Source organism: Cherax quadricarinatus, chromosome 9 (genome assembly GCF_038502225.1).
Source record: "Cherax quadricarinatus isolate ZL_2023a chromosome 9, ASM3850222v1, whole genome shotgun sequence".
Taxonomy (NCBI): Eukaryota; Metazoa; Arthropoda; class Malacostraca; order Decapoda; family Parastacidae; genus Cherax; species Cherax quadricarinatus.
Genome location: NC_091300.1, coordinates 63649364 through 63674661, shown reverse-complemented (window position 1 = coordinate 63674661; position 25298 = coordinate 63649364). Strand labels below are relative to the sequence as shown.

General features: G+C 46.8%; 1 protein-coding gene across 2 annotated transcripts in view; it reads left to right on the top strand.

Moving 5' to 3' along the window:
* LOC128686055 (endochitinase) overlaps positions 1-25298 on the top strand; it is a 95438-nt gene that overhangs the window by 37494 nt on the left and 32646 nt on the right. Inside the window, exons 1-3 of one of the 2 annotated variants that reach the window (XM_053772696.2) lie at positions 2283-2421; positions 3450-3693; positions 5625-5790. In XM_053772696.2, coding sequence (XP_053628671.2) covers positions 2420-2421; positions 3450-3693; positions 5625-5790 — 412 coding nt within the window. In that variant the 5' untranslated portion in view covers positions 2283-2419. Of the gene's footprint in view, positions 1-2282; positions 2422-3449; positions 3694-5624; positions 5791-25298 lie in introns of those variants that run through there. The other variant, XM_053772697.2, reaches the window with a different exon arrangement.

Sequence of the window (25298 nt, the reverse complement as noted above, 5' to 3'; positions counted from 1 at the left end):
TTTACCGCCCCCTTTGTGGAGTTGGGCTATGTCTGTTGTTTTTAGTAACTGTGGGACGACCCCCGTGTCCATGCTCCCTCTCCATAGGATGGTAAAGGCTTGTGATAGGGGCTTCTTGCAGTTCTTGATGAACACGGAGTTCCATGAGTCTGGCCCTGGGGCAGAGTGCATGGGCATGTCATTTATCGCCTGTTCGAAGTCATTTGGCATAAGGATAACATCAGATAGGCTTGTGTTAACCAAATTCTGTGGCTCTCATAAAAAATTCATTTTGATCTTCGACTCTCAGTCTGGTTAGTGGCTTGCTAAAAACTGAGTCATATTGGGACTTGAGTAGCTCACTCGTTTCCTTGCTGTCATCTGTGTAGGACCCATCTTGTTTAAGTAGGGGCCCAATACTGGACGTTGTTCTCGACTTTGATTTGGCATAGAAGAAGAAATGCTTTGGGTTTCTTTAGATTTCATTGATGGCTTTTAGTTCTTCCCGCGATTCCTGACTCCTATAAGATTCCTTTAGCTTAAGTTCGATGTTTGCTATTTCTCTGACCAGTGTCTCCCTACGCATTTCAGATATATTGACCTCTTTTAGCCACTCTGTTATTCTTTTCCGTCGCCTGTAAAGGGAGCGCCTGTCTCTTTCTATTTTACATCTACTCCTCCTTTTTCTTAGAGGAATATGTCTTGTGCATACATAGTGCCACCAAGTTAATCTGTTCTAGGCATAAGTTGGGGTCTGTGTTGCTTAGTATATCTTCCCAGCTTATATCGGTTAGGACTTGGTTTACTTGGTCCCACTTTATGTTTTTGTTATTGAAGTTGAATTTGGTGAATGCTCCCTCGTGACTAGTCTCATTATGTCGGTCTGGGGCTCCACGCATACATGTCTGAACCTCAATTATGTTGTGATCTGAGTATATTGTTTTTGATATGGTGACATTTCTTATCAGATCATCATTGTTAGTGAAGATGAGGTCTAGTGTATTCTCCTTTCTAGTAGGCTCTATTATTTGCTGGTTTAAATTGAATTTTGTGCAGAGATTTAAAAGCTCGTGTGAGTTTTCATCAGAGCTGCCTCCTGGTGTTATTACTGCAACAATATTATTTGCTATATTCCTCCATTTTAGGTGCCTTAAGTTGAAATCCCCCAGGAGCAAGATGTTGGGTGCAGGAGCTGGAAGATTTTCCAGACAGTGGTCAATTTTTAACAGCTGTTCCTGGAATTGCTGGGATGTTGCATCCGGAGGCTTGTAGACTACCACAATGACTAGGTTTTGGTTCTCGACCTTTACTGCTAAAACTTCCACTACATCATTTGAGGCATTAAGAAGTTCTGTGCAAACAAGTGACTCTGCAATGTACAGGCCAACCCCGCCCCCCCTTTTGCCTGTTCACTCTGTCACATCTGTATAGGTTGTAACCTGGGATCCATATTTCGTTGTCCAAGTGATCCTTTATGTGGGTCTCAGTGAAAGCCGCGAACATTGCCTTTGCCTCTGCAAGCAGTCCACGGATGAAAGGTATTTTGTTGTTTGTTGCTGACTTTAGACCCTGTATATTTGCAAAGAAGAATGTCATCTTCCATACGTAAAACAACAACTTGGATAAAATATGCAAATTATGGCATATCCTATATATACATAAGTATATATTTGTGGAAAATTTAATTTTCCTATAATTAGTAATGTGTATGTGAAGTGTTAACATAATGTAATATAAATATGAAGTGTTAATGGTAGTGACGAACTGCCAAACTACTTGTGAGGAAGCGAGTGAGTCTCCAACTGTGTGGGGGAGGAGGGTTGTGTTGATGGCAAGAGGCAGTGTTGGTGACACGGGTGTGTGAGGTTGTGTTGATAGCAAGAGGCAGTGTTGGTGACACGGGTGTGTGAGGTTGTGTGGATGACGAGGAGCAGTGTTGGTGACACGGGTGTGTGAGGTTGTGTTGATAGCAAGAGGCAGTGTTGGTGACACGGGTGTGTGAGGTTGTGTGGATGACGAGGAGCAGTGTTGGTGACACGGGTGTGTGAGGTTGTGTGGATGACGAGGAGCAGTGTTGGTGACACGGGTGTGTGAGGTTGTGTGGATGGCAAGAGGCAGTGTTGATGACACGGGTGTGTGAGGTTGTGTGGATGACGAGGAGCAGTGTTGGTGACACGGGTGTGTGAGGTTGTGTGGATGGCAAGAAGCAGTGTTGGTGACACAGGTGTGTGAGGTTGACTGTTGGTGTCGGCTCTCTATTTGACCCAATGGACGAGGTCAAAAAAAATCGAAAACTGAATGGATTATGACCCGGGTAACCGTCTTGAGAGGGAGTGTCGACTCTCTCAAGGAATTGGGAAGTCGGCCGAGTCTTCCAGTGAAGTCAACTAAGGTGTCATAAAAGCAGTATCTTCAGAAATTGACGCTTGCATCACACGTTATGTACGCCTTCTAGAGTATTAATTCTCATTACAAGTATCTTAATTTGTATTGGCCAATATAAATTGCCTATCTAAAGGGCGTTAGGATATAACGTCAAATCTTAATCTGGCGAGTTATATGGAAATCTAACTTATATTTTTTAATATAATTTATTTATATAAATTACCCAAGCAAATTACTCGGGTCAAGTAATTGTTACCGAATAAACAGTCCACACGTGTCAGTGTTACTGGCATATATTTGTCAAATAATTTTGAGAACTATATGTTTTAATAAAAATTTTAGGTGCAGAGGTATGAAACGTGATGACCTGAGAAGGTGGGCACGAATGTGGGATATTATTGTGACCTGGTGACAATAAAGTCCCACTTGACTCTGAGGTGCATCAATATCACTAAGTTGGATGTGCCAAAGTTCCTTCACAATAATGGGGTGAAATAATTCGGGACATTGCCTGTAAAATTTACTCTCATTTCTCTCAATATTAGTAAAATGTATATTAACTACATGGTACCACATTATTGTCTATAGCCACATATGTGAAGACTATTTCAGAGTTGTCTAGTGTCCCATAAACGTTATTCTCTATTTTATATGTGATCCTGGGGTGATATTCTGAGTAATGATGACTCGTCAGAGTCCCGTTATTAAGTGCTTTTTTTCTCATTTTTTCCTACTGAAATTTTCAAATTTTATCTATTTTATATAAAATTAATCCATATTAAATTCCATCATTCATTCCACTACCTTAGTCAGTCAGGATAAGGATACATAATTTTTTGTTTCCTGTTCAGGTTTTTTTATATTATCCACGAATTTTTTATATTTTTTTCTGGCAAGTTGTTTCTAGTGACACCGTCGGGGCGAGCACCAATCCTTGTGGCACCCCGCTACTGATAGCACCCCATAAGGGCACTGTAACCCGCACCTGTTTGCATATTGTCTTGCCATGGAGAAAATTATGTATCCGCTATATAAATTCTGCCATCTTTCCCTTCTATGTAATCAAGAGCTTGTTTCCGTAGCAGGATGGCACGGGCGGCGTGGCTGCTGGTCGTGGCGGTGGTGGGCGTGTTGGCTGCCGTGTCGACAGCTACTCTAGCTGACCGTAAAGCTCGTATCGTCTGCTACTTCTCTAACTGGGCAATCCACCGGCCGGGGAAAGGCAGCTACACTATAAAGGATATCCCCGTTAATAAGTGCACCCACATCGTCTACTCCTTCGTCGGTGTCTCCAATGTTACGTGGGAGATCCTGGTGCTGGATCCAGAGGTGTGTATTCTTCTGATATTCACACACACACACGCACACGCACACGCACACGCACGCGCGCGCACAAGCACGTCAAGAAGTTAGAGAAAGTACAAAGGTTTGCAACAAGGCTAGTTCCAGAGCTCAGGGGAATGTCGTACGAGGAAAGGTTGAGGGAAATCGGACTGACGACACTGGAGGACAGAAGGGCCAGGGGAGACATGATAACGACATACAAGATACTGCGGGGAATAGACAAGGTGGACAGAGATGGGATGTTCCAGAGAGGGGACATAGAAACAAGGGGTCACAATTGGAAGCTGAAGACTCAGACGAGTCACAGGGACGTTAGGAAGTATTTCTTCAGTCATAGTCGTCAGGAAGTGGAATAACCTAGCAAGTGAAGTAGTGGAGGCAGGAACCACACATAGTTTTAAGAAGACGTATGACAAAGCTCAGGAAGCAGAGAGGGAGAGGACCTAGTAGCGATCAGTGAAGAGGCGGGGCCAGGAGCTGAGTCTCGACCCCTGCAACCACAATTAGGCGAGTACACACACACACACACACACACACACACACACACACACACACACACACACACACACACACACACACACACACACACACACACAACATACTATCATTAAAAATAAGACTGTGAACCCTCGACCAAACCTCCTGCAAGACTCAACTTTACCTCCACCACCAAAGATCTTAAACCTTGAGAGTGTACGAGGTTCGCCAGTACTGCCGGCTCGGGTCTTCTCCAGATGGCGACTCGGCTGAACCTCAATAGAAACAAAAGGAGTATACTATCTTAACTGGTACATATGCTGAATGAACTGTGAGGACAGAACGCGGGAAAAATTTTATCACTACTTACAAAATAATCAAAAGAATGGAGAGTTTGACGTTGAAACTAAAACATAAGAGTATGGATGGAAAGTTTACACGTAAATGAGCTACACGAATATCAAAAAGCACTTTTAGGATGAGTTAGAAAGACAGTTTCTATTCATGGCTTCAAGCAGGAAATATGACAAGGTAATCAAACACATTAGAATTTCCAGCTGCCTTATTAGACAATCAAGTTATTTGTCTCGTATATCTTGGATGTAACATCAGTGTGATATTACCCTTTTTCTATAAGATAGTCACACAGTGGGAACAAAAGTTGGTTACGTTTCCCCTGGCATATTCCATTACGCAAAACGGGCCTATTACAAATACTAAAATCTGTCAGCTGGAACTGGGAGGCTTCCGGGAGACAGGATATCGTCTGTATTCCAGCAAGGGTTCATCAGCTACAGCAGCTTCGAAGGTTTTCTTCCAGCAGAGCTGGAGTTACTGTCACTTGGGAATTATCTCTCACGGTAGATTATCCCAGGCACAGGAGAAATAGAATTTTATGAAGATATATCTGTGATTTCATCGATGTTCATAATTCTGAATATGCCCTAAACTGTTAAATACTGAGACAGAATAATAATATAACATTTATGTAAATATGTTTGTAGAAGACGGTATACACCGCGACGGACGTAAACATTGATCTTTTCTCACACTAACAGGTAGACACAATCAGGTAGACAAACGCTGATCACCTCTGACACTGTAACAGGTAGACTGAGCCATTAACACCGACACTTTCATGTTTGTTTATATATTTTCCTAACACTGGTAGTCTACCACAGAGGTCGGCTGGACCCACAGAATAAATGAATAAATTTACCATCATTCAATCATTGTCTTGTCAGAAGTGTGTTGGCATTACAGTTTAGATAACCATCCGAACCACAACATCCCCGCACCTCTAGGACTCGAGGCCTACCAACCTGAATCTTTCATTTCTTTGCTCACACTCCAACAACTCGTCTAGTCATTAAATCCACATATCTCGAAGTGCTGTTTTTTTTACATGCATACACTGAAAACGTGTCATTCAACTTCAGATTGATGTGGACAAGAATGGGTACAAGAATTTCACAGACTTGGCCAAAGCTACACCCGGCCTGAAGTCAATGTTGGCGATTGGTGGCTGGGGTGAGGGAGGCAAGAAGTATTCTCAGATGGCTAACGTTCCTGAGAGAAGAGCCTCTCTCATCCGCAGTACCGTAGGTAAGTTACTCTGTACTCGCCTAATTGTAGTTGCAGGGGTCGAGACGCAGCTCCTGGCCCCGCCTCTTCACTGAACGATACTAGGTTCTCTCCCTGCTCCATAAGCTTTATCATACCTCGTCTTAAAGCTATGTATGGTTCCTGTCTCCACTACATCGCTCGCCAGACTGTTCCACTTCCTGACCACTTTATGACTGAAGAAATGCTTCCTAACATCCCTGTGACTCATCTGAGTCTTCAACTTCAAAGAGTGACCCCTTGTTTCTGTGTCCCCTCTCTGGAACCTCTTGTCTCTGTCCACCTTGTCTATTCCATGCACTATTTTGTATGTTATCATGTCTCCCCTATCCCTCCTGTCCTCCAGTGTCGGCAGGCAGATTTCCCTCAACCTTTCTTCATAGGACATTCCCCTTAGCTCTGGAACCAACCTTGTCGCAAACCTTTACACTTTCTCTAATTTCTTAACGTGCTTGACCCGGTGCGGGTTCCAAACTGGTGCTGCATACTCCAGTATGGGCCTGACGTACACGGTGCACAGTGTCTTGAAAGATTCCTTACTTAGGTATCGGAATGGTAATCTCATGTTTGCCAGGCGCCCAAATGCTGCAGCAGTTATCTGGTTGATGTGTGCTTCCGGAGACGTGTTCGGTGTTATACTCACGCCAAGATCTTTCTCCTTGAGCGAGGGTTTGCAGTCGTTGGCCACCTAGCCTATGCTCTGTTTGCCCTTCTCTGATCTTCATGACTTTGCATTTGGCAGGGTTGAATTCGAGAAGCCAGTTGCTGGACCACATGTCCAGCCTATCCAGGTCTTTTTGAAGTCCTGCCTGATCCTCATCTGATTTAATTCTCCTCATTAACTTCACATCATCTGCGAACAGGGACACCTCTGAGTCTATCCCTTCCATCGTGTCATTCACATATACCAAAAATAGCACTGGTCCTAGGACCGACCTCTGTGGGACCCTGGTCGTCACAGGCGCCCACTGTGATACCTCATCACTTACCATGACTCGTTGTTGTCTCCCTGTCAGGTATTCTTTGATCCATTGAAGTGCCCTTCCCGTTATACGCGCCTGATCCTCTAGTTTCTGCACTAATCTCTTGTGAGGAACTGTGTCGAAGGCCTTCTTGCAGTCCAAGAAGATGCAATCAACCCACCCCTCTCTCTCGTGTCTTCTGTTATTTTATCATAAAACTCCACAAGGTTTGTGACACAGGATTTGCCTTCCATGAATCCGTGCTGGTTGGCATTTATACTTTTGTTCCGTTCCAGGTGCTCCACCACTCTCCTCCTGATAATCTTCTCCATGACTTTGCATACTATACACGTCAGTGACACTTGTCTGTAGTTTAGCGCCTCTTTTCTGTCTTTTTTTAAAAATGGGAACTACATTTGCCGTCTTCCATACCACAGGTAGTTGCCCAGTTTCAAGAGATGTGTTGAAGATTGTGGTTAATGGGACACACAGCATTTCTGCTCCTTCTCTAAGGACCCACGGGGAGATGTCCAGTATCAAGGTATCAAGGTCACTTAGCAGCTTCTTCACCTCCTCCTCAGTTGTGTGCATGTCATCCAGCACTGTTGGTGTATTCCCTGTTGGTGTCCCCCTCTGTCCTGTCTTCCCACTGCAAATACTTCCTTAAATCTCTTGTTGAGCTCCTCGCATACCTCTTGATCGTTTTGTTTTGTGACTATATAGCACTTTCAGGTCAGATTTGACTTTTGAAGCTATGTCGTTTTCATACCGTCACTGGGCCTCCCTCCTTATCTGTGCATACTCGTTGCTGGCTCATCGACTGATCTCCTTATTTTCCTGGGTTCTTTGCCTTCTGTATCTCTTCAATTCTCTAATGCACTTTGGTTTTGCCTCCCTACACCTTCGGGAAAACCTATGAATCGCTTTGGTCTTCTCATTAATTCTGTTGCCCTTGGGAATAAAACTTTCCTCTACCTCCTTGCATTTTGTTACATATTCCATCATTTTGTTCACTGACTTTCCTACCAGCTCTCTGGCCCACTGAACCTCCCGCAGGAAGTTCCTCATACCTGTGTAGAGACCCCTTTTATAGTTTGACTTTTACCAATCGGCTCCTGTTACCCTCTCCACTTGCAGCTCTACTATGTAATCAAAACTCAGAACCACGTAATCGCTAGCTCAAAGGGGCCTCTCATATGTGATCGCAATGTCTGAATTGCTCAGGGTGAACACAAGGTCCAGCCTTGCTGGTTCATACTTCCCTCACTCTCTGGTAGTGTCCCTGGCGTGTTGATGCATGAGGTTTTCCAGTACCACATCCATCATCTTGGCTCTCCATGTGTCAGGACCCCCGTGAGGCTCCAGGTTTCCAGTTGATCTCCCTATGGTTGAAATCACCCATAACCAGTAACTTTGCTCTGCACGATTTTTTTTATATTTTATTTAAAACTCAGGTACAAAAATATATGGGTACATAATCAATATGTAACAAGATACAGGCAGTGAACAATAATCAACTGTGACTACACAGTACTGAAGAAGCACATATATAATGACAGAACTGGCTGCTGCACTCAAATCAAACACTTCTTGTACGTACTGTGCTTCACATGAAAAGGTGGTCATATAAAAAACGATAGAACCTACCCAGTAATGCTTACACTCCCCCCCCCATGAAAACGTGCCACTTTCACCTTAGTATACACAGTGACAAATCTCGTACTTATACATTTATAAAAGCATTAAAAACTTCAATGACAAAATATATAAACACAATCCAGCCAGCTAAACGGCTGACACTATAATACAAGGAATGTCTGAACATAACGGCTCACATCCACCATAGAACACAATCCACACTAACCCTCATATACCCTATGGTAATAATCAATAAACAGTCATTGATGGTAATTAGCATCTTATAATATATATCACCCTAAAAACACCACAATAATAAATAAATTTACACATTATTCCCTCCTGCAGACAGATTATTTACACTGTCGGAGATAATCTATACATCACATCCTACACAGAATGGACAACATTAGACATCTAAAATAATGACGTGTGTTTCGCATGACCTGCTACTGCAGAGATTGCTTACACTCCTACCCCCCCCCCCCAAGTGAAAACTGTCCAGTTTCACCTGGCTATACACAAGATCAAAAACTCGTTCACTTAAACATATATAATGAAAATGTGAAAAAACATCTGTAACAATATATAAGCAAGAACACCCCAGGCAAGATCTTACATTATATACAATACTAAAAACGTTCCACTAGTTAAAAAAACAGGTATGAATGCCTCATTATTATGACAAGTTACATTGCTCATATATAGGTAGACATGTATAATTACAGGTTAAAATATGCTTATATACTAACATGCTTATGTACATCCTTACAAAACATGAAGGAATCCTTAGATAAATTATAATCATCGGTGTTCACAATAACACCAAGACACATTACATTGAATATCACATTGAATATCACATTGAATATCACATTGAATATCACCTCAACATCCTTTCCTCACACAATTCCACACACACTCACACAGTCGACCTTTGCAACACGCACAATTCCCCCCTGGGAAGGCCAGCCCGTTCATGCCCCTGACCACTTATAAAGACCATAAATCCCTCAAAAAAAAATTCCCTGTAGCCCTCCGAGAAATCCCTCTCCCACCTCCTACCATATATTTCCCTGTTGCGACACTTTGTTCTATAAAGGGATGCTGCTATGGCCATCCTACGTTCCTCCGCCCCTTTGTCTCTCATTGCCCATGACATATACACGAAATCAACCACTAAGTAAGCCACTGCCCTTTGAACCTTTACCCCAACCCCACCTACATCTAAACTGAGCGCTCTCAAAACGACAACCCTTTCCCCCCCACATACCGGATTACTTTCCCTAACCATTCCCGCACAACCCCTAGGCTTTCACAAAAATAAACTACATGAAAAGCTGATTCATCTACCCCACAAACCTGACACTCCCCACCCTCCCTTATTCGCCTATTTCGTAAAACGGCCCCAGACGGCAATATTCCGTGAAGAAACCTATACATTACCTCCCTCACACGTGGCCGGATGCGTAACCCTTTTAATCGACCCCAAATGTCTTCCCATGCATACATCGGGTACACTCCTTCCGTTGCCACTGCCACCCTAGGCCATAACTTCCTCTTCATGGACCCTACCCGCATGTTTCTCGGATCTCTGACCATCATCAACAGACGCAACAACTCCTCACCATCTCTCAAATCTTGTCCCTTCCACCATCCCCGAAGATCTCCCTGCAGCATCCCCAACCCTCCACTCCCCTCCCCCCGAGCCCTTAGCAACCCATGTTTCATATATACACACTTCAACCTTCTTTCCAAATGAATTAACCCCAGCCCTCCCAAGGCCACCGGAAGTGTTACCACCTCTCTTTTCAACCAATTGCATCCCAAACCCCAGATAAAATGAAAAACTCTGCTCAACAATCTCCGGACATCCCCATACACCAAAGGGTACAAAGCTGCCACATGCCATATTTTGCTGTACAAAAGCACATTGACCACAATGACCCTCTGGTGTAGTGTAAGATGTGTCGGCCGTAATCCTGACAATCTTCCCAATACCCTATCTACCACACCCTTTGAATTAACCTCCCTTGCCATCTGAGCATTACCCATATACACAACTCCACAAATTTTCACCCAGTCCACGACACACTACCTCACCCCCCCCACCTCCGCCCTCCCGCCCATCCCATTCACCCAATCTCATGAGCTTTGATTTATGCACATTCACTGCCATACCTGTTGCCATCCCAAAAACATCTATAACTCTCTCCAGACCCTCCAATCCCTCCCTCCCACTCACTAGGACAGTTGTGTCATCAACATAACCTATGATACCGGGACTCCCACCTCATATGTTCTCCCTTACCCCCTCCTGTATGCACCTTTCCACTGCCCTATAAAACGGATTCTGTAAACATGCAAATAATATTTGTGACAACGGGCATCCCTGCCTCAATCCCCTGCCCATTTTCACGTGCAACCTCACCCTTCCATTAATCTGTACACGCATCCCAGCTCCCCGATATAAAGTACGTGCCCAATTCACAGTGTCCTCCCCGAACCCCTGCAGCTCCATGATTCTCCACTGAGCCTCCCTCTCGACACTGTCATACGCCGTTCTCCAATCCAAAGCCAATACCCCTTGTTCCCCCTCTTGAAGACCCTCAATAAACCTTCTAATAACCCCATGCCCCTCATACATTGATCTCCCCGGAATCCCATATTGACCCCTCACTATTACCTTTCCAATGACCTTCTTTATATGATTTCCCAAAATTTTTGCAAAAAGTTTGTAGTCTGCACACATGAGTGATATCATCCGGTAATCTCTCACCATGCACTGACTTTCACCCTTTGGCACCAAAACTACTAGCGCTGTCGCTTGCAACGGTCCCAATGCACCCCTCTTTTTTATGATATTAAATAATTGCACCAAAAAATCTTTTAATACTCCCCAATGCTGTATGTAAAACTCCACAGGCAGCCCATCTATCCCCGGCGCCTTACCTCTGCTCATACTCATTAAAGCCGTCCACACCTCTTCCTCCACAATAGGCCCCTGTAACTGTTCCCTGTCGTCCCTGTCCAGCACACACTGCACCCATCCCCCCATCTCTCTTAAAGCCCCCTCTCTCACACCCACACTCCTCATATATGCACTAAGCCAAGCATCAACATACCCTCCCATCCCCTCCGTTGTCACCAAATCTTGTCCCTCCCTATACCCCTCGATGTCCTCAAGAACTCTCAAACCCACCATTTCCATTGCAACACACCGGTGCCCCTGCCCTTGCAGGACACACGCCGATGGTCTATCACCCCACATGACCACCTCCAACCCCCCTAAAACCCCTGCCGCATCAAACCTCTCGTTTTGCACTTCCATTAGGCGTTCCTTCACTCCCTCTGTCAGCCACTGGGGCTCCCATCTCCCCCCCCCTTTCCTCTCTCATAATACTCCCTTAACTGCCCCTCAAGATACCTAATAAACCCATAAGCCAACTGATTCTTGTGCCATCCCTGTCGTACATAGAACTCTCGAATCCTCATCTTTGCTGTCACATCCCACCATCCCAACACATCCCCATTGACTTCCATCCCCTCCCATAAGCCTTTCCACCATTGTGCAACTAGGACCCTCCCCTCAGCATCTTGAAGCAACCGAACATTCAATTTCCAATAACTCTTATACCTGTTCGGCCAACCCTCCCATCCCAAATTCACCAAAACACCTCTATGATCAGATAAAGACATCCAAAACCCTTATACTCTGCACCACTGCTTTCCTTGTCACGTATATCCTGTCCAGCTGTGCAGCATACCCCTGCCTCACAAAGGTGTGCTGCACCTCCCACTCTGCCCCCCTCCACATCCACCAACCCCACCCCGGTTAACAGGTCCCTCAGAATGCCAGAACAATATCCTGCTCCCCTAGGTTCCACATCCCTTCGGCATATGACACAATTCGTCCCCTCCCACCACAGCTAATGCTGGAAGCGACCTTAAGTGATACACCAACACTTCATGCACAAACTCATTCTTCACTCGACTGTCCCCCTCCGCCGGACCATAAACACACACAAAAGACATCTTATCTCTTCCCCATGTCCCATCCACTCTTATAACCCTCCCCTCCCCCCCTCCTCACAATGATGTACAGTAAATGGGCTAGCCTCCCTCACCAAAATAGCCACTCCTCCTTTCAATCTCGTTGAGTGTGCCGCTTATACAGTACAGTGGACCCCTGCATAACGATCACCTCCGAATGCGACCAATTATGTAAGTGTATTTATGTAAGTGCGTTTGTACGTGTATGTTTGGGGGTCTGAAATGGACTAATCTACTTCACAATATTCCTTATGGAAACAAATTCGGTCAGTACTGGCACCTGAACATACTTCTGGATTGAAAAAATATCGTTAACCGGGGGTCCACTGTATACCCCTCAATCATCAACATACAACCCAGCTTGTGGTTGTGCTCTTGCACAAACACTACATCTACACCATACCTAATGAGCATCTCTTGAAACCATACACACTTCCTATAATTTCTCAGACTATTAACATTTATAGAGAGACTCTTGAATTTGTCAATGGAGGTTTTCCTTTACGTACTGCACCACCTTTATCCCCCTTCCCCTTTATATGCCCTTGATCTTTAATCACCAGTCTGTGATCTGCTTTCACATGCCCCTTGCCCCTGGACTCCCCCCAGTCCATGCTCAACCACATCAGCCCAAACCTTTTTGCCCAAATGCTGTGCCGGAGTGAGCACATCGTCCACGTCCGAGGGCACTGCCACTCTCTTCCATGACACTCGAGCCTTTCTCCCTGCCTCCACCTGGAAGCCGTCCCCGTGCACTTCCGCCACCACCGTGCCAATTTGCAACCCAGCCTCAACCTGGGTCTCTAACATGCCTCCCCCCCTCTCACCACCTGGAACCCCAGCAGTATCCAGGGCACCCACAAGCCCCTCAACTGTGACCTCTCCTGGGGTCCCTAACAGGTCGTGGAGGACTGAATCAATGGTAGCTTCCACAGCCCTGTCCGCATCAAGCAACACCACATCTCTGGTCTCTGGTGCCTGCCCAGCAGCGCATGACTCTCTCGGAAGAGTTACACACTCTTCCTCCCTCAAGGCCTCCTCGACTTTCACACTCCAAGCCTTGTTCAAGGAAACCAACTCAGGTCGTGCCAAATTCAACGTCACAAGGTCCTCTGATGCCTCCCTATGCTGCTCCTTTGCCTGTGTACCCTGTTTAACACACTGTGCAGCAATGTGTTCATAGGCACTGCATAAGCGACAGGTACGTCGTTGCCCCGCATAAGTCACCATTACTTGAGTCCTGAAGTCTTCTAGGAAAATATAGGAAGGAATAGGATGCCTCAATGTCATTTTCAAGGAAAAACTTCCTTCAGGCATCCCAGCACACGATCCTTCCTACCACTTCCCCAATGTCGCCATATGAACAGTCCCAAACTTCTCGAAGACGGCACGTAGGTCTGCCTCATCAGCCTCAAAGGGTACATTCCTGACCTTCACCCACGTATAATGGCGGGACACATCATGTAGCCTTACCATCACTGCAGGATTCACTGGTACACAAAGATCTTGGAACCTGGCGACTATGTCCTTGTATACACTTGCATTGTGAAATTTCACAAAAATTCTATATACCCCCGTTCAAGGCTACACCATACAGCTCTTCGTTGGCAATGCCGTATGTGTCCCTGATGATGGCAGATAATAAAACTTGAGCTGAGTGGGCATGCACAGCCCCACGCACCACTTCTATGCTGACAGTGTTTACTCTTCTTCTTGCCTACTGCGTCATTTTGAGAAAACCAAGTTGTCACCGGCTGACAGCAGAGGGCAGGCTCAGCTCACGTCCTCTCGTCCCAGAGGTTGAGCGACGAATGACAACTCTGCACGATTCAGCTCTTCATGCCACCTCAGCCAGCGTGTCCACCATCGCTCTGTTCTCTTCATATTTCTCTTGATCTCCTGCAGTTCTGTGGTGGGTTATACATCACCGCAATGACTACCTTATGTTTCCCAGACTGAACTGTAGCTACTATGTAGTCCCTTTCTCCAATCTCGCCCACGCCTTCCATTTCCTCAAAACCCCATTGGCTTTTTATGAGTAGTGCAACCCCTCCTACCCCTCTGCTCCTTCTGTCTTTCCTCAGGATCTGATATCCTGGTGGGAAGACTGCATCTTTTATTGTCTCAGCGAGTTTCGTTTCTGTGACTGCTATGATGTCTGGGTTCTTCTCATCGATTCTTTCATGCCACTCATATTTATTTGATAATCCCTCTGCATTCATGTACCACACCTTCAACTTACCTATCATGGAGTTGGGGAAGTGGGAGTGGGAGCCCTGGAGGGGGCCTATGGGGGTTTGCAGTGTGGGTGGGGTTTGTGATGGGGTGGGTGAGGGCAGTGCCCATGGGGAGCCGCTGTAGGGGTGGGGTTTGTGATTTGGCGGGTGGAGGGAGAGGGAACAGTGTGTGGGTTCTGGCTTAGATTGTTCAGTTGCGTTGGGGTTGTCGTGGTTGGAGTCCTTCTATGGGTGTTTCTGTATGGTGTGTTTGCCCTTCCACCTGAGTCTGGGTTCTGCTCATCTTCATCAATGCATCTCGTTCCTCCTTTAGTCTTTGCACCCTCTCTCAGTATCAACCTCTCTTCTTGTGTTCTGTCATGATCGAGGTACACTCTCTGGTACTCTGGATTGTTCCTCAGTCGTGCTTTCTCCTGCAGGATCCTGGTTCAAGCTGATTCCGCCTTGAAAATTACTTTGACTGGCCATTTCCTTCCACTCGCAAACCACCCAATTCTCCGAAAATTTGTCACCTGGGTGATGTCTCCCTCACCTATTGCTTTCATACCTTCGACTGCTTTCTTCTCCTCCTGGTTTCTTTTGTCATAGGTTTCCCCTTCGACTTCTTGGAGCCCATAGACAAACACTGACCTCTCCCTCTCCTCCTCCCACTGTGTCTCCCTTTGCATCCTCTGAGGTGTTTGTTCCTTTCATCGAAACGTTCCTGCCTTTAATCCCTGCCCATGCTTCAGCCCATATGCTCAGTGGACTGTCTTTCCTGTTCGCCTGTTCCTTGCCACTGCAATTGTCTGTTGGAGTCTGTTATGTCATAGCTCCTTCATTGTCTACAGGTCTCTCAATTGTGCACATCTTTTCCTGGATCCCTACAGTCCCCTTGTCTGTGACTGGTATAAAAGTTCCCGATGTTATGTCTGTACTGTCATTTGTGTGTGCATTCTGTTTCAGGTTTTTTAGTTCATCTAAGCACTTTATCTGATCTTCTGCTGTTAAGACTTGTAGTCCTCACTTACTGCTCTCCTCAGCTATCCTCTCCTCCATTTTCTTGCCAAGCTCTGCTAGCTTCCTTCCCCACTCTTTCTCCATTTTTTGAGCTCTACCTCCCAATCTTTCCTCCCAGGTTCTTCTCTCCCGGGTTCATCCCCCAGACCCCTGGGTCTCCGCCCTCTTTGGTTACCCGTTTTTTTTACCACAGATAGGAGTTGATGTATTTTATCCCAGAAACAAGCTTAAGTATTTTCAGAGTGTGTGCAGGGGGATGGGGGTGAGGGAAGAGGAAAGGGAGGAGATGGAAGAGGGAGAAGCCAGAGGGAGGAGGAGGAGAGGAAGATGGGTGGAAGGTGGAGAGGAAGAGAGAGGGAGATGGATTGGTAGGTAGATAGAGGGATGGGAGAAGAGTGACAGAGAGAACAAGAGGGATGGGAGAAAAGAGAGACAGAGAGAACAAGAGGGATGGGAGAATATAGAGACAGAGAGAACAAGAGGGATGGGAGAAGAGAGACAGAGAGAGTGACAGTGATAGTGTGACAGAAGAGTAGAGAGGGGTGGGGAGAGAGGGAAGGACGGGGTTGGGGGGTATGCCCGGTCAGTTTTCACAAGCCTGCTGGCTGTTTGTCGTGTGTGTGTACTCACCTAGTTGTACTCACCTAGTTGAGGTTGCGGGGGTCGAGTCCGAGCTCCTGGCCCCGCCTCTTCACTGATCGCTACTAGGTCACTCTCCCTGAGCCGTGAGCTTTATCATACCTCTGCTTAAAGCTATGTATGGATCCTGCCTCCACTACATCGCTTCCCAAACTATTCCACTTACTGACTACTCTGTGGCTGAAGAAATACTTCCTAACATCCCTGTGATTCATCTGTGTCTTCAGCTTCCAACTGTGTCCCCTTGTAACTGTGTCCAATCTCTGGAACATCCTGTCTTTGTTCACCTTGTCAATTCCTCTCAGTATTTTGTATGTCGTTATCATGTCCCCCCTATCTCTCCTGTCCTCCAGTGTCGTCAGGTTGATTTCCCTTAACCTCTCCTCGTAGGACATATCTCTTAGCTCTGGGACTAGTCTTGTTGCAAACCTTTGCACTTTCTCTAGTTTCTTTACGTGCTTGGCTAGGTGTGGGTTCCAAACTGGTGCCGCATACTCCAATATGGGCCTAACGTACACGGTGTACAGGGTCCTGAATGATTCCTTATTAAGATGTCGTAATGCTGTTCTGAGGTTTGCTAGGCGCCCATATGCTGCAGCAGTTATTTGGTTGATGTGCGCTTCAGAAGATGTGCCTGGTGTTATACTCACCCCAAGATCTTTTTCCTTGAGTGAGGTTTGTAGTCTCTGGCCCCCTAGACTGTACTCCGTCTGCGGTCTTCTTTGCCCTTCCCCAATCTTCATGACTTTGCACTTGGTGGGATTGAACTCCAGGAGCCAATTGCTGGACCAGGTCTGCAGCCTGTCCAGATCCCTTTGTAGTTCTGCCTGGTCTTCGATCGAGTGAATTCTTCTCATCAACTTCACGTTATCTGCAAACAGGGACACCTCAGAGTCTATTCCTTCCGTCATGTCGTTCACAAATACCAGAAACAGCACTGGTCCTAGGACTGACCCCTGTGGGACCCCGCTGGTCACAGGTGCCCACTCTGACGCCTCGCCACGTACCATGACTCTCTGCTGTCTTCCTGACAAGTATTCCCTGATCCACTGTAGTGCCTTCCCTGTTATCCCTGTTTGGTCCTCCAGTTTTTGCACCAGTCTCTTGTGTGGAACTGTGTCAAACGCCTTCTTGCAGTCCAAGAAAATGCAATCCACCCACCCCTCTCTCTCTTGTCTTAATGCTGTCACCATGTCATAGAACTCCAGTAGGTTTGTGACACAGGATTTCCCGTCCCTGAAACCATGTTGGCTGCTGTTGATGAGATCGTTCCTTTCTAGGTGTTCCACCACTCTTCTCCTGATAATCTTCTCCATGATTTTGCATACTATACATGTCAGTGACACTGGTCTGTAGTTTAATGCTTCATGTCTGTCTCCTTTTTTAAAGATTGGGACTACATTTGCTGTCTTCCATGCCTCAGGCAATCTCCCTGTTTCGATAGATGTATTGAATATTGTTGTTAGGGGTACACACAGCGCCTCTGCTCCCTCTCTCAATACCCATGGGGAGATGTTATCTGGCCCCATTACCTTTGAGGTATCTAGCTCACTCAGAAGCCTCTTCACTTCTTCCTCGGTTGTGTGCACTGTGTCCAGCACTTGGTGGTGTGCCCCACCTCTCCGTCTTTCTGGAGCTCCTTCTGTCTCCTGTGTGTGTGTGTACTCACCTAGTTGAGGTTGCGGGGGTCGAGTCCGAGTTCCTGGCCTGTGTGTGTGTGTGTGTGTGTGTGTGTGTGTGTGTGCGCGCGCGCGCGTGTGTATGTGCGTGTGTGTGTGTGTGTGTGTGTACTCACCTATTTGTACTCACCTATTTGTGGTTGCAGGGGTCGAGTCCTAGCTCCTGGCCCCGCCTCTTCACCGGTTGCTACTAGGCCCTCTCTCTCCCCGCTCCATGAGCTTTATCAAACCTCGTCTTAAAACTGTGTATGGTTCCTGCCTCCACTACGTCATTTTCTAGGCTATTCCACTGCCTTACAACTCTATGACTGAAGAAATACTTCCTACTATCTCTCTGACTCTGTGTGTGTGTGTGTGTGTGTGTGTGTGTGTGTGTGTGTGCGCGTGCGCGCTTGCTAGCTGCCCCAACCTTGTTGTCTTGATTTAAGTAAACTGAGTCACACTGTCAGACTTTTTTGGTTATCCCAGGTTCACCCCACACATGCTGCTTTGTACAGTAACCTATGCACTTACTCGTGTATACCTGAATACCTTTACACACCGAATATTATGAATTTTGTCTGATCTAGCGCTTGCACTGCGGTGCCATGTGGTCACACACTGTCCCCTCCCTGGATCTTCTCTATTAATAAGTATTTAATGCTCTAGTATGATATTCAACCCTCCAGAGCAGGGTTAATGACCCTCAGCTATCAGTATATAAAGGGTCTACCATCATTGCAACTACAAAAAGGCTGTGTACTTTGTGTGTAATACTGCTCTGTCTGGCTCTGCTGTACTGCACTGTCTGGCTCTGCTGTACTACACTGTGTCTGGCTCTGCTGTACTGCACTGTGTCTGGCTCTGCTGTACTGCACTGTCTGGCTCTGCTGTACTACACTGTGTCTGGCTCTGCTGTACTGCACTGTGTCTGGCTCTGCTGTACTGCACTGTCTGGCTCTGCTGTACTACACTGTGTCTGGCTCTGCTGTACTGCACTGTGTCTGGCTCTGCTGTACTGCACTGTCTGGCTCTGCTGTACTACACTGTCTGGCTCTGCTGTACTGCACTGTCTGGCTCTGCTGTACTGCACTGTCTGGCTCTGCTGTACTACACTGTGTCTGGCTCTGCTGTACTGCACTGTGTCTGGCTCTGCTGTACTGCACTGTCTGGCTCTGCTGTACTACACTGTGTCTGGCTCTGCTGTACTGCACTGTGTCTGGCTCTGCTGTACTGCACTGTCTGGCTCTGCTGTACTACACTGTGTCTGGCTCTGCTGTACTGCACTGTGTCTGGCTCTGCTGTACTACACTGTGTCTGGCTCTGCTGTACTGCACTGTGTCTGGCTCTGCTGTACTGCACTGTCTGGCTCTGCTGTACTACACTGTGTCTGGCTCTGCTGTACTGCACTGTGTCTGGCTCTGCTGTACTGCACTGTGTCTGGCTCTGCTGTACTGCACTGTGTCTGGCTCTGCTGTACTGCACTGTGTCTGGCTCTGCTGTACTGCACTGTGTCTGGCTCTGCTGTACTGCACTGTGTCTGGCTCTGCTGTACTGCACTGTCTGGCTCTGCTGTACTGCACTGTGTCTGGCTCTGCTGTACTGCACTGTGTCTGGCTCTGCTGTACTGCACTGTGTCTGGCTCTGCTGTACTGCACTGTGTCTGGCTCTGCTGTACTGCACTGTGTCTGGCTCTGCTGTACTGCACTGTGTCTGGCTCTGCTGTACTGCACTGTCTGGCTCTGCTGTACTGCACTGTGTCTGGCTCTGCTGTACTACACTGTCTGGCTCTGCTGTACTGCACTGTGTCTGGCTCTGCTGTACTGCACTGTCTGGCTCTGCTGTACTGCACTGTGTCTGGCTCTGCTGTACTGCACTGTGTCTGGCTCTGCTGTACTGCACTGTCTGGCTCTGCTGTACTGCACTGTGTCTGGCTCTGCTGTACTGCACTGTGTCTGGCTCTGCTGTATTGCACTGTGTCTGGCTCTGCTGTACTGCACTGTGTCTGGCTCTGCTGTACTGCACTGTGTCTGGCTCTGCTGTACTGCACTGTGTCTGGCTCTGCTGTACTGCACTGTGTCTGGCTCTGCTGTACTGCACTGTCTGGCTCTGCTGTACTGCACTGTCTGGCTCTGCTGTACTGCACTGTGTCTGGCTCTGCTGTACTGCACTGTGTCTGGCTCTGCTGTACTGCACTGTCTGGCTCTGCTGTACTGCACTGTGTCTGGCTCTGCTGTACTGCACTGTCTGGCTCTGCTGTACTGCACTGTCTGGCTCTGCTGTACTGCACTGTCTGGCTCTGCTGTACTACACTGTCTGGCTCTGCTGTGCTGCACTGTCTGGCTCTGCTGTACTACACTGTGTCTGGCTCTGCTGTACTGCACTGTCTGGCTCTGCTGTACTGCACTGTCTGGCTCTGCTGTACTGCACTGTGTCTGGCTCTGCTGTACTGCACTGTCTGGCTCTGCTGTACTGCACTGTGCCTGGCTCTACTGTACTGCACTGTGCCTGGCTCTGCTGTACTGCACTGTGTCTGGCTCTGCTGTACTGCACTGTGTCTGGCTCTGCTGTACTACACTGTCTGGCTCTGCTGTACTGCACTGTGTCTGGCTCTGCTGTACTGCACTGTGTCTGGCTCTGCTGTACTGCACTGTCTGGCTCTGCTGTACTACACTGTCTGGCTCTGCTGTACTGCACTGTGTCTGGCTCTGCTGTACTGCACTGTCTGGCTCTGCAGTACTGCACTGTCTGGCTCTGCTGTACTGCACTGTCTGGCTCTGCTGTACTACACTGTGTCTGGCTATGCTGTACTGCACTGTCTGGCTCTGCTGTGCTGCACTGTGTCTGGCTCTGCTGTACTGCACTGTCTGGCTCTGCTGTACTGCACTGTGTCTGGCTCTGCTGTACTGCACTGTGTCTGGCTCTGCTGTACTGCACTGTGTCTGGCTCTGCTGTACTGCACTGTGTCTGGCTCTGCTGTACTGCACTGTCTGGCTCTGCTGTACTGCACTGTGTCTGGCTCTGCTGTACTGCACTGTGTCTGGCTCTGCTGTACTGCACTGTGTCTGGCTCTGCTGTACTGCACTGTCTGGCTCTGCTGTACTGCACTGTCTGGCTCTGCTGTACTGCACTGTCTGGCTCTGCTGTACTGCACTGTGTCTGGCTCTGCTGTACTGCACTGTCTGGCTCTGCTGTACTGCACTGTGTCTGGCTCTGCTGTACTGCACTGTGTCTGGCTCTGCTGTACTGCACTGTGTCTGGCTCTGCTGTACTGCACTGTGTCTGGCTCTGCTGTACTGCACTGTGTCTGGCTCTGCTGTACTGCACTGTCTGGCTCTGCTGTACTGCACTGTGTCTGGCTGTACTGCACTGTGTCTGGCTGTACTGCACTGTGTCTGGCTGTACTGCACTGTGTCTGGCTGTACTGCACTGTGTCTGGCTCTGCTGTACTGCACTGTGTCTGGCTCTGCTGTACTGCACTGTGTCTGGCTCTGCTGTACTGCACTGTGTCTGGCTCTGCTGTACTGCACTGTGTCTGGCTCTGCTGTACTGCACTGTCTGGCTCTGCTGTACTGCACTGTCTGGCTCTGCTGTACTGCACTGTCTGGCTCTGCTGTACTGCACTGTGTCTGGCTCTGCTGTACTGCACTGTGTCTGGCTCTGCTGTACTGCACTGTGTCTGGCTCTGCTGTACTGCACTGTGTCTGGCTCTGCTGTACTGCACTGTGTCTGGCTCTGCTGTACTGCACTGTGTCTGGCTCTGCTGTACTACACTGTGTCTGGCTCTGCTGTACTGCTCTGTCTGGCTCTGCTGTACTGCACTGTGTCTGGCTCTGCTGTACTGCACTGTGTCTGGCTCTGCTGTACTGCACTGTGTCTGGCTCTGCTGTACTGCACTGTGTCTGGCTCTGCTGTACTGCACTGTGTCTGGCTCTGCTGTACTGCACTGTGTCTGGCTCTGCTGTACTGCACTGTGTCTGGCTCTGCTGTACTGCACTGTGTCTGGCTCTGCTGTACTGCACTGTGTCTGGCTCTGCTGTACTGCACTGTCTGGCTCTGCTGTACTGCACTGTCTGGCTCTGCTGTACTGCACTGTGTCTGGCTCTGCTTGTCTCACTCTGGTTTGGTATTGGAATGTGGCGATACTGCCTACACCCACTCTAGGCCTATGCCCTTCCACTCTCACTCCTGGCACTGATTCAAACTGTTTTTATATAACTGACCTTCACCTCCCTTTTCTGTTCGGGACAGTTCGAGAAACACTTCTTGGGATGTTTACTAACACTGTCAACTTTCGACGGACTTGGCAATGGTTTTGTTGGGCCAGAAACTACTGAAGATTCACGGGCACAAACGATCTGTTATTTCGCATGCGCATGTGTGTGTGTGCTGCAGGGGTCGATTCACAGCTCCTGGCTCTGCCTCTTTGCTGGTCGCTACTAGGTCCACTCTCTCCCTTATGTAAGAGCCATATCGTACTTCTTAGCTATGTATGGTTCCTGCCTGTACTACATCACTTTTCAGACTAGTCCACTTCCTGACAACTCTGAAGAAATACTTTCTAACATCCCTGTGACTCGTCTGAGTCTTCAGCTTCCAACTGTGATCCCTTATTTCTGTGTTCCCTCTCTGGAACATCCTGTCTCTGTCCACCTCATCTATTCCACGTAGTATTTTGTATGTCGTTATCATGTCTCCCCTAACCGTCCTCTAGTGTCGTCAGGCCGATTTGTGTGTGTGTGTGTGTGTGTGTGTGTGTGTGTGTGTGTGTGTGTGTGTGTGTGTGTGTGTGTGTGTTCTTCTATCCTCCAGTGTCACTTGATTCAGTACCATTAGTCTCTCCTCGTAGCTCAAGCTCCTGGACTCAGGAACAAGCCATCTTGCATACATGTACACTTTCTCAGTTTCTTAACATGTTTCCTCAGGTGGGGGTTCCACACTGGTGCTGCGTACTCCAAGACACACCTGACATATGTTGCATAAATATGGTGTCCAGAAAGACTCTGTTGGGATTCCTGAATGTCACTTTCAGATTTGCCAGACGAACATTGGGTGTGAACACTGGCAGGCGAGCATTGATGCGAGCCTCTGGTGATATGCTAGGCACTATGCTCACCCTTAGGTCTTTCTTTGAATGAGATCTGTAACCTCTCTTCCCCGAAACTATACACTGTCCAGTTTTCTGTCCCTTTCCTCGATCTTTATGACCTTGCATTTGCTGGGGTTTAATTCAAGCAACCACTTATCTGACCAGTATTGCAACTTGTCCAGATATATTTACGGCTTTTGCCTCTCCTCGTCTGCTTTATTCTTATCAGTGTCGCATCATCAACAAAGATGGATACATCTGACTCAATCCCATCCGGAATATCATTCACATAAACCACACAAAGAACTGGCTTCTAATACCGACCCTTGTGGCACCCCGCTTGTTACACTTCCCCATTATGACTTCTCTTCCTTGACATTTACACTTTGCCTCCCTCTGAGGCCCTCTGTGATCCACTAGTACAAGTTCCGTATTATCCATGCTTGCACATCATTTTTCGCCAGTCTCTTGTGGGGGGTACTGCTTGAAATGCCTTCTTGTAGTCTAAAAAAAATTGCAACCCCTCGTCCCGCCCGCCCCTATATAAATATATATATATATATATATATATATATATATATATATATATATATATATATATATATATATATATATATAAATATATATATATATCTCTCTCTCCAAAATCTAATGCTATTTTTCTTCTAATTTTCTTTCTCATAACAGCTCAGTTTCCTATTCTCAAATATAAGATCCCTTTTTTGCACTAAATATTCTTGTCTCCAAGTTTACCTTCACGTGGTATTCAAACCTCGGTACCAGAGGTCCAACATGGGTTACTTTACCTATATCAGATACACTGTAGCTAAATACCAATGTCCTGTCTTATACGCTCGTCTTCTTTTCTGTGTCTCTTACATGTTAGTAAAGTTTTAATTGTTACTTTCATTCTCTTAAGCTGCCATATATTCGAAATTTTTTGTGGATCCCAATTCTTTTCATAGTTTCAAAGTAGGGAGAAAAGTTATTTTCTTTATGGTTGAAATTTCTGATAATGGTGTTGCACTGCTCGAGTTCTTGTCTCGTTTGATATTATTTTTGTATTCCTGACTTGGTCTCCTGTTGTCTGGTAGCGCATTATACTTTGCATACTCAAGTCTTATTCTGTCTGTGTTTTGACTCCTCTGTATCCTTCATTGTTTTATTAAGTGTGTAGTTCCCCTGTCTTATCTCCTCGGCTCACACTGGTTGATATGCTGCTCGATAAATTGCTTATCAACAGTTTGTCTCTGTGAGAGCTATGATATCTAAGTTTCTCTTATGTATGTTTTTTTAATTAGAAACTTGTGTATAAAAATCTTTATTGTATTCAGATGCAATAATTTGATCGTTTCTGTTATTCTCTGTAGTGTCCTGTCGTTGTTCCTTGTTCGTTTGTTAATTGAAGGTTTGGATGTGGATGGTTACTGGGACTGCTTTACTGGGACTGCTTTACTGGGTCTGTGGGAGAATTTATGTACCGACCGGTGTGTGCTTAGTGAGATATGGTAGGTTTGTGGGGGGTGCAGGGGGTAGTGGGGCAGTGGAGGGGTTTCTTGGGTTATGTTTCTTAATGAGTAAGACACATGTGCAACAATCGGGTGTCTTTATTGATGAAACGTCCCGCCTACACAGTAGGCTTCTTCAGTCACATACAGAGGCAGCAGGAGTAGTAGTGAAATGATGATATAATCAATTCATCAACCTCGGAGAAATTGTATTTGAGGTGGTCAGTCCCTCCGCTCCATGGTCTGGAACGATATATCGTTCCAGACCGTAGAGCCGAACTCTTCTCCAGGCTGAGGGACTGACCACCTCAAATACCATTTCTCCAAGGTTGGACTGATTACATCTTCATTTCACTACATCTGCTTCCTCTATTTGACTGAAGAAGCCTATTGTGTAGGCGAAACTCTTCAACAATAAAGATACCCAACTGTTGCACATGTCATACTCATCAATTTGTCAGTTTTTTTTTTTTTAACAAGTCGACCGTCTCCCACCGAGGCAGGGTGACCCAAAAAGAAAATCCCCAAAAAGAAAATACTTTCATCATCATTCAACACTTTCACCACACTCACACATAATCACTGTTTTTGCAGAGGTGCTCAGAACACAACAGTTTAGAAGCATACACATATAAAGATACACAACATATCCCTCCAAACTGCCAATATCCTGAACCCCTCCTTTAAAGTGCAGGCAACATTGTACT